The 12,361-nt window shown below is 38.9% G+C and overlaps 1 protein-coding gene across 2 annotated transcripts in view; it reads left to right on the top strand.

Annotated features, from left to right (window-relative positions):
• The window catches only part of kcnn1a (potassium intermediate/small conductance calcium-activated channel, subfamily N, member 1a), an 80,006-nt gene that overhangs the window by 36,904 nt on the left and 30,741 nt on the right, over window positions 1-12,361 (top strand). For both annotated transcript variants that reach the window (XM_007573791.2, XM_016661664.1), the window contains exons 2-3: window positions 6,249-6,722; window positions 11,300-11,395. In XM_007573791.2, coding sequence (XP_007573853.1) covers window positions 6,249-6,722; window positions 11,300-11,395 — 570 coding nt within the window. The remainder of the gene's footprint in view (window positions 1-6,248; window positions 6,723-11,299; window positions 11,396-12,361) is intronic.

Here is a 12,361-nt window from a genome sequence, read left to right as displayed (position 1 = left end):
CTGTCGTCATAAATCCAATCATGTACATATCTTCAACATCCTCGACTTACAGCGTCGTCAGACATGGTCTTCCACTTCCATCCATAATCCATCGTGTATCCAGCGAAGAATGTTCCTTCTGGACACAAGGGTTCCCCTTTACCCAGTTTCCCAGTGGAAAAAAAAATTATCAATCGCGTTGAGAGACCAGCTGACCACATCCATAATTTGCAACTTTGGAAGCTATGCAAAAAAAGACTCTAAACAGACGCTGACCAGGGAAGATGGGGAGGGCAGGGAGACAGAGAAAGTGCATCCTCCTCATTTGTTTTACATTGGTTGTTTTACTCCTAATTGCACGGACTGAACAAATGAAAGTTGATTTTACATATTTGACCAAACCTGTGAAACTGTTGGTGTTTTAAGTGTGCTGTACTGGTGCAGAGTTACTAAATGCAATTGTAATTACTTTCTTTTGTCTCTGTGCTTTGAAAAAGAAACGTTTTAAGTAATTTTGTATTGGATCGGAATCGGCCAATACTAAGCTTCAGATATCGGTATCGGACGTGAAAAGAGTAGATTGGTGTATTCCTATTACAAATTTGTTAGGAAGCATTACAATACTAAATGTAGGCAAAAAATGTACAATTATATATCTTTGTTTTCAGAGGCCGATGTGATCAAATATTTTCCTATGCATGTGGAGCTTGTAGCTGTGTTTTCCTGCCGTCTTTACCAGCACCGAGTAATGATCCACATGCTGGTCAGTGATGGACGGAGGAGCCCTGTAGCCTGCTGGCCTGTCACAGAAATCTGACAGCGTCTAGGGTGCAGGGACAAACTGGAAAGGGTAGCCTGGAGCTCTCAATCACTCCCACCCTGGCAGAGACGCCCGCAGGGAGCTGTCTCCCCTCTTTCATTCATTTTCTTTTTCTCTTCTTTCACTCCATCGTTCATGTTTCCTCAATTTCCAGAACTGCCTCATTTTGTCACGTTTCCTCCTTCTGTCTTCTTTTGTGATCTTTCTTTTCTCGTTAACCCTGCTGAATCTGTCTCCATACACACGCATACACTTGCTTTCACCCACATACATACACTTGCGTGGCTTTTTCCTATTTATATTTTTTTTAATTGCTGCACACAGTCTGCATCACGATCCAACTTGGTCTGGATCCTGGCTTTAGCCAACACACATCTGGGCCTATTTACACACAGAAATTTATCTGTCGCACGCACGCACGCACGCACGTACGCACGCACTGTGCTATAATACACAATTCAATTTCACAAATATATATAAGGCTTCAAAAGTACAGCACTGTGGCGCGTTCCAAAATGAAAGACAGGTTTTCTGTTAGGTCTGAGCTGCCTGCAGAGTGAGACAGACCGAGAAAGCCAGGCAGAGGGTTGCCTTCATTTAAGCTGTTCTGCACTGAGGCTTTTCAATTTGATTATGAGTTTCCATTTCATGAGCCTGGATGCTGTGTGCTATTTAGAATAAAATTGAGCCATTTCTTAGCTGGACGAGCTGCCTCTGCGTCTCCTCTCTGGGGGCTTTGCGGGCAGTCAAGGGCATGCTGGCCCCCCATGCCCGCTCTGCCACACTCTTTAGTAGTGTTGCAGTGAACATGCCAAACAAATAAACTAAATAACTGAGCAGCTTTGGTGACTGACCGAGTGGGCATGAGAATGGAAGGCACTGAGTGTTTGTGAGTTTGGAAGGTAATGTGAGGATTCCTGCTTCAAGCCTGTGAACGTCTGAGGGACTGAACAAGGATCCAAATGGATTTCAGTAATTTTTTAATTCAATTCAAATATAATAATAAAAAAAATACCACAAAGGGAAATGAAATAATCTTATAACGCAATCTGTCCAAGTTTCTTCAGCGATGTTGTAGATGGTGATGTCTGTGAACAGGAAGGATCTCCTGTAGCGGTCTGTCGTACAGTAGATCTGTTAGCGCCTCTGATTGAAGACACTCTGTAGTTCTATGACAGTCCAGTGAAGGGGCATCACTGCTTGCAAACTGCAACTGGATCTCAGTTAAACTGAAAGTGATGTTGTTCTTACTGAGTTCTGGCTTCAAGGGCCTTGGCGTTGTCTTGCCATGTTAAGCACATGGAACAGCCTGACTGTAGCAGTAATGTGCAACACTAGCTGACAAAAATCTGATGTATTATGAAAGTAGAAAATAAACTTAAGAGCATCATTACTTTGCATTTTTGCTCATTCTTGAATGTAAACCTATTTTCTTAAAACAGGTTTATGTGCCCAGAATTTCTCTATAATTGTACAATAAAGGAATTTTTTAGCGTAGTAGACTTGGCTGAGTCTTACCTTTGCTTTCTTACAGTCCAGGATCCATATTTCCACTTCAAATATCCAGGACACTAAAAATACTCTTAGCTGGGAGCAGGACTTCAGAGCTATTTAAATCACCAACAAGAATCACAGATTCTTTTTTTAACATGTCTGACATATTGTGATGAATCAAAGGAAAAAGTGATGCTTTAGTTTCTCGCAAATGGATGTCATCTGGATCCAAAACATAAAAACAGTTAAATCGTAGGCCTTAGTTTCACAAAAGGAAATCTATTTTCAGTTTTCTAAAAAAAAAAAAAAAAAAAAAAAACCTTTTTTTTTTTTTGAGAGTGTCAGCACACATCAGCGATTTATGCTCAGAGACATTTCTGACGTGACGTCAAAACAATTTCTGAAACTACACTTTCTCCTTAAATCCATTAGTGGCCATTGGCATTGAAATGATTAAAGACGTGGGGAATTCTAATCTTTGTTGCTAAATGCTGTGTTGGTCAAATGAATTATAAAATCAGTCACAAGACAGTAAAGTTCAGATTCCCTCTGCAGGGAACTCCGCTGTTATCTTAATTTGTTGAACTGGTATCAAATTAGCTCTGATTAGCTCTGATCTAATTTAGTCCAGGCACAAAGAACAGCACCCTGATCTCCACTGCCATATCAGCATCTATCTGCACTGTTTCCTGTCATTCAAACTCAAAGTTCACTTACTCCACTGACTTCTGCAGTATAGAGGGCTTCTAATGGCACAGATTAAAAAGCAATTTAATACAGAAAAGGGGATTAGAAACACTATGGGCTGCACTAATCCTTAACCTTTAGTTCTGTTCTTATTCGCCACAATATGCGGAAGATGATAGCATCACAGGATGAGAGTTAGTGAATTTCCATTAGGGCTGCCCTTCTGTATTCCCACCAGCACTTTTAAAGGCATTAGGCACGCTTTGTCAAGGCTAATAAAAAGGTCTGGCATTGGTATTGCATCCCCCCAACTTTTTTTTTTTTTTTTTTTTTTTTTTAAGCTACTGTTCTGTGTGATGTCTTCATAACCCATTATGATAATCTGCCCGGGTCTCCGAAGGACCTGGGGCGACAGCCACATAGATGCTGCTGGGGTGACCAATGGATGGAGTGCTTTACGTCTGCACTACAAGACGACGCAGAAATGATATTGAGCTTAGAGACAAAATGTCTGGTTCTTGTTCAGCTTAAGGAAATCACTCTCTTAAAGGGAGAGTGATTTCCTCTCCCTTTAAGAGGAAATCACTCTTAAAGGGAGTGATTTCCTCCCTTTAAGGGAGGAAATCCCTTAAAGTACAAAGTACTTTTAAAGTACTTTTATGACTTTTAAAAGTCATAAAAGACTTATGACTTTTACGTCATAAAAGACTTATGACTTTTACGTCATAAAAGACTTTTATGACTTTTACGTCATAAAAGTCAATTTTATGACGTAAAATCGACTTTTTTTTAAGCTTTAAATTGAGTTATGTCATTTCCTCATCAGAAACATACCTGGGGTGTTGCTTTCGCGCATGTTTGAGAAATCCTTTAGTCTCCCATGGCAACCATTCAGCTGTGTAAAACCTCTCAGTAGACCTAGCCCCGCTTTCAAGCTGCAGCTCCTCCTCCAAGCTGCAGGTTCCACGCTTGTGCCTCCCACTCGACTCCTCCCTCTGCTCCTTCAGACTAGCCAGCAGCACTTATCACACACCTGGTGGAACTGCACATGTACAGAGCTTATTACATTAACGGTGCACATAACCTCGAACACACTATCGCCATCTAGAATGCTGCTGGTGGTAGTATCATGGTTTGGTAATGCTTTTCTTCAGCAGTGACAGATGAGATGGTAAGATTTGATTAGAAGACGGAAGACACCAGACACAAAAAACAAACAAAACTAGCAGAGGCTGGAAAAGATGAGATTAGGCCAGAGGTTCAGGTTTAACAGGACAATTGACCTGAACATCCAGGACAAGCTATGAGTGCTTTGGATTAGCAGAAATGTTGTTGAGCTCAATAAATATGTTATAGCGGATTAAAAGGAAACTTTTCCCAAATTATTTCAACACTCGCTTCAGTGAACTTTTATATCAAATTAGAAATGTATCTGCATATCAATTTTTCTGTCAATCATAAAAAAAGATATATAGTCAATGTCTTCTTCTGCCCTTTGTTATTGGTGGCTGCTACAGCTCTCCACAGTAAAGAGTGCTTGTGTGACAGGAAAAGGGGTCATGCCAAGCATTAATCATTCATATCTGCATTTGTGCAAAAGCACAGATTCAATTTTCTGCACTTTGTATGGTCCACTGTTGGTTATGTGGTTTTATTTATACATCTGGAGCTATTCATAATTCATTTGTTTTTAAAAGTTCCTATTTTAATTTCATTCTGTAGAGGGAAGAGCTCATCGAGACATCACATGATGCCATCCTTAAAGAAAAAAAAATCTCAAAAAAGAGACGCATGCAAATATTTACTATTTCACAATTTTGGATACTTCATAGTTTGCAATAAAAAACCTTATTGCAATAAAACCTTAACTTATAATGCCTTTGAAAGGCACTATAGGTTAAGGTATTCATACCTATTGAAATTTACACATCTCGTGGAACTGAAACTCAAAACTTCAGTGCATTTTTGGAGTTTCTTTGTAATAAATCAGTGTGTAATGTCAGATACTTTCAAAATGTATGCAAAATGAAGCGGCCAGGAAGAGACCAAAAATGTTTGTGATCATCCTGCAAAACACTCTGGGGTAAAAAACTAACTGTGCACATGACTGTGAACACATCATCCCCATGGTTACTCATGGTGGCAGCAGCATCATTAAACAGATAACTGTCCTGCCCCCCACTACATTATCACAGCAGCTACCTACTTTAGCTATGTCTAGCACCACGTGATCGGCCTTAGCTGCCTCTCCATATGCAGTGCTAAAATAATAAACTACATTTACCTTCCTGCCTAAAACTCCTGGGGCTTGGTCATCAAACTTGGGTTTTTGGTCTTAATATAACATCACAGCCTTACGGTGTTGTTAGCTAGCACATTTTGGCAGACGACAGTCAATCATCTTCAGATCCAGCCCATAGAAATCCAAAGTTTCAGTATTCATGGTGATACTTCCTCCTTTTGTTAATTTGCTTGACCCAGACCATATCTTATCTCTCACCATAGCTTTAGTCTGTCCATCTGGTCTCTGGCATAGGCTTGATGAAGTTGGCTAAATGTCTGCAGTTACTTTGTCTGGTTATTTTTTTTCCTCATGAAGAGCACTTTTAAAAGCCCTGGTTTAGCTCAAAACATATCCATGTTAGAATGGGCCAGTCCAATCCAGATCCAGGTGAGAATTTATGGCAAAACGTAAATATTACTGCTCACAGCTGCTGTATAAAGAGACTGAACTAGGGCTCTTTTGCAAAGAAGTTTGGGGAAAAAAATGTAGTCTAAAGTTGTTCAAAGCTGGTACAGACAAACCCTGGAAGACTTGAAGATGAAACAGAACTGAAAGCAAGTTCTAGAAGGTATTGACTCAGGGGACGAGAATACAAATGGATGGCACACTTTTGAGGTTTTAATCTGTAAAAATTATTTGGCATAATTTCCTTTTGCTTCACAGTTATACACAACTTTTTGATGGTATGGTGTACATCGTTTGTGGTTGTTGTGTTACAACATGTCAAAAAATGAAAGGGGATTGGATTTTTGCAAGGCATTGTAGTATTGGTGGTTTTCAAAGGATTTATTTTTGTTTTTAATTTGTGGTTCTTCTCAACAATGAACCAAGTATTTATCCGTCTCTGTCAGTTGCTGCTCAAACTCCCGCATCAGTGTCCTATTTAAACAATGAACCTGTGTGGGTTTCTTCAACCCACTGATAGATTTTACACCTTGTTTGTTGTGAGAGTGCTTTATTTATTCTTGCTCTTTCTGTTTCCAGACCTCAACTGAGCAGAAGAAGCTGAGCCATGCTGGATCCAAGCCCTCCCTCTCTGAGAGCAGTGGCCGACTCCCTCAGATAGCCATGAACACCTGCAAGTACAATGGTGGAGTGGTAAGACCACTAGTAGGCAGCCTGGCGTCCTCGTCGCGCCGAAACCTTGCGGAGCTTGACTCGGAAACGCAACCCTTGCAGACGTTGCACAGCTCTGGCTTAGAGGTGGTGGTGTCCAAGGGCAACGGCGGAGAGGACCCCAGTAAGGCGTCCAACGAGAGCCTGGTAAGGGAGGGTAGCGGGCGAGGCGGCGGCAGGGCTCCACAGAAGAAGAACAAGGACATTGGCTACAAGCTCGGTCACCGGAGGGCGCTGTTCGAGAAACGAAAGCGACTCAGTGACTATGCACTCATCTTCGGGATGTTTGGGATTGTTGTCATGGTGACGGAGACAGAACTTTCATGGGGGGTTTACACTAAGGTGGGTTTTGTGTGTGTGAGTTAGAACAAAGTGTGTCTGATTTCTGTCATTTGTGTGGATACTGCCGTTTTCAGCTTTGTGGAAAGAGATTATTAATATTGAAGTGTATTTCTGATATCAGATGCTTCCCCCAACCCTTACTCTGAGCATCTTCTGTTAGGATCAATCCAGATAAGTTGGTCCAGGAAACTGAAACCATGCTTAAGATGGAGCTCAACCAAAGAATCCTTCTGCCGACCTAAAACAACTCAGTAACTCAGTCTGTATTGTGTTCAGGATGCAACAGTATCTGGGTTTTATGTGCTTCTTCTGTAGTGAGCATCTGGCAAATCAACAGGACAAAATTACAAATCTGACTGAAACAAAACACACCATGCACTGTTCTGATAACAACAAAGGTAAAGCAAAGATTAAAATTTTGATATACTTAAGTTTATTTGATTCTAATCCTAGTTTAAACCTAAAAAGCTCTCAGAAAAAGAATGGATCCAGAAGATCTGTCTGTCTTCAAAGAGTTCCATCTATGTTCCTGTGTTTTAAACACTAAGTTTCTGGTCAGAGAAATAACCTAATTGACAAGTAAGGCCATAAAATAGAAAATAAATAACATCTACACTTTTCATACTTTGTATTTTTGGAGTAGTTTGGTCCCAGTTGCTCTTGGACTAACCTTTAGCTTTCAGGACCAACTAATCTGTAGTTAAGCTAAATAATGTTGCCATTAGCAATATCTACTGTAAGAAATATATTGATTTTTTTTTTCCCCCTGTAATAGAATTTCATTTCACAAATCCTGAACTATCCTAACAAACCCTCTTTTATTCGAACAAACATCATGCTTTATCTGCTTCATCAGCTCCCAGTGCAAAGCAGACAGAGTTAAAAGTTAGAAATTGAAAAGGATTAAATCGTTTGAGACAGATCTCCATTAATAATGCAACGAGTGTATGAAAACAGAGTGGAAGCAATCATATTTAATGAGACAATCTACAACAGTCATGTGTGTTGAAGCAGTTCTAAAGGTTGTAGGCCACTGGCCCTCCAGGTCTGGATTTGAAGACCTCTGATTTCTACTATTCTAATGTAAGTCATTCTTGCTGACTGCTGAAGAAATGATTTCAGTCAAAATGATGCTGCCACCACTATGTTTTGGAGGTGTGGTGTGTTCAAGGTCTGACAGTCATTTAATTTGTGATGGACGTTAACTAAAGGCAGCTTGTAGATGCATTACATCACAGTGATGGAGTTTTCTCAGTATGCGAAATATGCTCTTTATCACTTAGTACTGAACTACGCTTGCAGTTTGAGTGTCTTGAAGTGTCTTTTGTTCTAAACTTAGGCCACAGTGCCATACAGCGCACTGTCCTAAACAACCATCCAGCTACATGCAAAGTCATTGTCCCAGCTCACAAATAGAACTACTTACACAACCATCAATGAGCTACTTGTGCATCAGTTATGTCCAAATAGAATTGTGTCACTGAACAGCTTTACTTGGTGTCTCTGTATTTTGATGAAATTGTCATAAAGCGAGACATAAACTGACTACCTCTTAACTACCATTTGGTGTTGTTTATGGTAGTGGAATACCCCTGCTTCTAATACACTAGTGTTGTCCTAGTACATCATAGTCATGTGAACAAAACATTAAATATTTACTCTATTAAATATTCAGTTCTTTAAAATGAAATTGGCATACATGTACTGCTGTTTTTTTGTTAATCTGTAGAAAATAGAATTGTATAATTACTGGCAAACACCAAAAGTTAACCTTGTTTTGGTCACTGAACAAAATATAGCAGCCAAAAATTATTTTTCTAACTGAGAAAGGTAGAACACCCTACAGTTTTTTTTTTTTTTATGTATCCAGTATGGAAAGATGAGGTATCAACAATGAAAAATCCAGGAGCTTAAATACAGAGGAGTGTGATTACTAACAGGGTGCAGCTGGAAGGGAAGGCCCTTTGGGTTGGTACAGATTGAGACTTTTTCCAGCTGAACGTCCCACTCTCTCTTGTTCTTGTACCGCTTGAACAAACAAACAAAACAAACCTCTTTGTATTTGTGTTAATGGTCACAAATTATACTTTCTCAAATCACCATGCAACATTATGTATTTTAGGAGTTAGAAAGTTCATGTTTCTAGCACTTTTTGTCTTTGGCTGAGAGGGACCAGTGGCTCAGCAAACCAAGGAAAGGGGAATAAATAGCGAAAGGATGATTTCAGACATATACATGGTCTTCAATATGAGCTGATAAATCATTAATATTTATTTACAGCAAATTGCAGATAATGAACTGTAACTTAAAAGAGCTACAGAAGTATGTGGGTGTATATGTGAAAGTTAGGGGGACTAATCCATAATATGATTTATGGGGATCTAAGAAAATTAATAGATTTGTCTTGATTGTTACTGAGTGGAGATCAGTCCATTGATCAACCTGAACTCAGCTGAAATGGAAATGAATTGTAAACTCCCACACCAGACTGGTAGCAGGTTCTGTGGATGGTCCACTTCACCATCTCACATTGCAGAGTGGAAACTTGAGGTACAGTTAAGGTTTTCTGAGCCCTGAAGCAGGGAAACTGGTAGGGAAACGGGAAGCACTGGGACTGAAAAATCCTTGAACCACTGGCAGGTGGATTAATTGGTTTACCCGATGTTATTTCACCAGGGATTTCTCAAAACAATTTCCAAATGTCTTGAGAACATGTCGCTGAACTGAGGGGCAAGGCAATCTAGTTGATGACTAAAAATACATTTGGCTATATAGACCACTGAAGGACAGAGTGATGTAGAGCTGCTCTGAGTGTCATCACACTGCTGATTATGTGGAATATTTTCTCTCGTTTTTATCATTTGTGCTTGCGCTGTTATTATAAAAGCAATCTTAGGATCATTAGCCTGCAGTAGAGAGGCCCTTTTACACCAGGGCTGTTAAACTGATTTATCATCTGGCATTTTACCAAGTAGGAGGTGTGAGGACTACCGGTTCTCATTTCCAATGTACACAAATAAACAGCAGCGGCACTCTAGCATCCAGCCAGTCTATTTATCACAAGCACAGCTCACGCTGGTGGCCCTGTGCTAGTGTTAGCAATGGCTTTTGGCTCCAACCACTAAAAAAAGCCCCCCTATTTATGTCATGTTTTGATTAATCTGTACTTTTATTTATGATGAACGGTGTCCAGACAACATCAGGCTGTACTTACACCTGCACCTGCATGGCTAAGCATCATCTTAAGTGTACTTTTTGTATAGAACTACATTATCCACTTATACTAATAGGAATTCTCTGTGCTTGTGTGAGTAGTGTGTGTGTGTGTGTGTGTGTGCGCATCTGTGTGTTTCCTTTGAGTGCTTTTGTTTAATTTTTGCTTCTCATTTTATATTTACATCCTAAACAAGAAATGCAGGATATTTCAATAAATTTTAATTTTATTGACAATTTTACGTATTTTAGTATCCCAGTTCAATAAGTCATGCACATTATATAGATTAGGTTTGCACACATTGATGAATCAAGCCTTTCTTTCTGTTATGATGATCTTCAGCTTACATAAGACTAATAATAAAACAAAAAACATTCTGAATACAGAAATGTGGGCTTATTGAAAAGCATGTTTAATATCCGGTTAAAGGTCGTTATGTTCAAAAGTTCATTTCAGTCTGACAAAAGAGCCAAATATCCAAATATATAGAATATGATTGTTAATGTAGTTGAAACCAGATATTTAAAAAGGCATATTTTATTTTTCCCTGATATTAAATCAGACTAAAATCTTTCTGTCTTGGGTCATTTAGGATTATCAAAATGATTTATATTGCCAAGCAGCATAACTGTTTGAAATACATGTTTTTTTTTTTTTTTTAGAGAATATCTTATTTTATATAAAAATCATTATCAATACAAAAACTAGTTCTGCATTGTCAGGAACTGAACTTCTAAACTATATATATACACAGTATGTGTGTGTGTGTGTGTGTATATATATATATATATATATATATATATATATATAATATATATAAAAAACATTTTTTCTGAGTATTCTGGGATTTAGCTGAGAGAAATAATCTTGTACTCCCAACTGAGCTACAACCAGAAATATTTAGTCTAATTTAAAATCACACCAACAATAAGTTTGTGTGTCCTTGTGTATGTAAATATAAACAGCACATGTGGATTTTTGGTTTTAACTTGGTTGTAACAGAACCACGCTGACCTCCCATTACAAATAAGACTTCCCACTACAGGCTTAGGTAGTGGAAGCAACACTTAAGATGATACTTGGCTAACTTTTGAAAATATATCACTTGCCTTGCCTCACATTCTATGTATTTGAAAAAAAGCACAACAAAACTGTTGAAAGATCTGTTTTTTAAGGTTGTTTGTGACCTCCTTTTGTCTGAGGTCTACTCATCCTGGTCTGTTATCTTTATTAGAGACATGCTATTCAGAAATCACTGTTATTGTCATGATGTATAACAATACACACTAAATGATTTGTATTTTATATGGTTTATGTTGATATTGGAATAAATTATTCTTTTTCTGTGTTTTTTTTATTGCAGGAATCCTCATACTCATTTGCACTGAAATGCCTTATCAGCCTTTCCACTGTTATTTTGCTTGGTCTTATAATAATGTACCACGCCCGAGAAATCCAGGTGAGTCTATTGATAAAATATTAACTTCAGGGGCGGTTCTAGATGGAGGCCATTAGGGGCCAGTGCCCCTGCAGAACTGATCCCAGTCCCTGTTATGCCTCCTGTACTGAAGAAATGATACTAAATCAATTTCTTATGCTGATATGCGCAGGCACAGAAACTGTATATAATTGTCCTTTGGAGCAAATTTATTTTTACTTTGAGAATTTTACTTTAACAATGAATTCAAATTTAAGTGTTGCATTTTTAGCTTCACTTGTGCTGAGATGGGATCAAAGATTTCATCTGCAGCCTGTAGCTCTGGAGTTGCAAATGGCTCTGGTTCTGTGGCTCACTTAATATTTTAAAGGATGGATTATTGCCCTGTTTTTATTGCTTCACTCTTTTGTTTTGTGCCCCCATGAAAGGACACACTGGTCCCTCTGGTAAATTTGGTCTAGAACCGCCGCTGATGAACTTCAGTATGAGTCTGAACTTAATTTTGAGATAAGTATATAACTGTAAAAATAAATTGGATTTTGCAGAGTAACTGAAGGATAAATAGTAAAACAATTTGTTTTCATGATCAGAGGTTCCCTGGTTTGAATCTCAGGTGTAACTCTGAGCATGCCTGAATAATCCAGTTTCTTCTAGAGCAGGGGTCTCCAAATCCAGGCCTCTAGGGCCAATGTCCTGCAGATGTGTCCCTGGTCCAACACACCTGAATCAAATGGCTCAATGACCTCCTCACTCTGTCAGGTTTTCTAGAGTCCTGCTAATTACCTCATTATTTCACTCTGAGTTGAAGCTGAGACACATCTAAACGTCACAGGACACTGGCCCTCAAGGCCTGCATCTGAAGACTGCTACTCTACTCCAAACCAAAAATTATGTGTGTTCATTGATGTTAACAATGTGTGGCTTTCTGATTTTGTGTTTCTTTATTTGATTGACAACTGAACCAAAATGTACCTTGCCTCTTGCCCA

This window comes from Poecilia formosa, unplaced genomic scaffold (assembly GCF_000485575.1).
Source record: "Poecilia formosa unplaced genomic scaffold, Poecilia_formosa-5.1.2 Scaffold338, whole genome shotgun sequence".
NCBI lineage: Eukaryota > Metazoa > Chordata > Actinopteri > Cyprinodontiformes > Poeciliidae > Poecilia > Poecilia formosa.
Note: the sequence above shows the minus strand (reverse complement) of the source record. Positions and strands in the feature narration are given on the sequence as shown.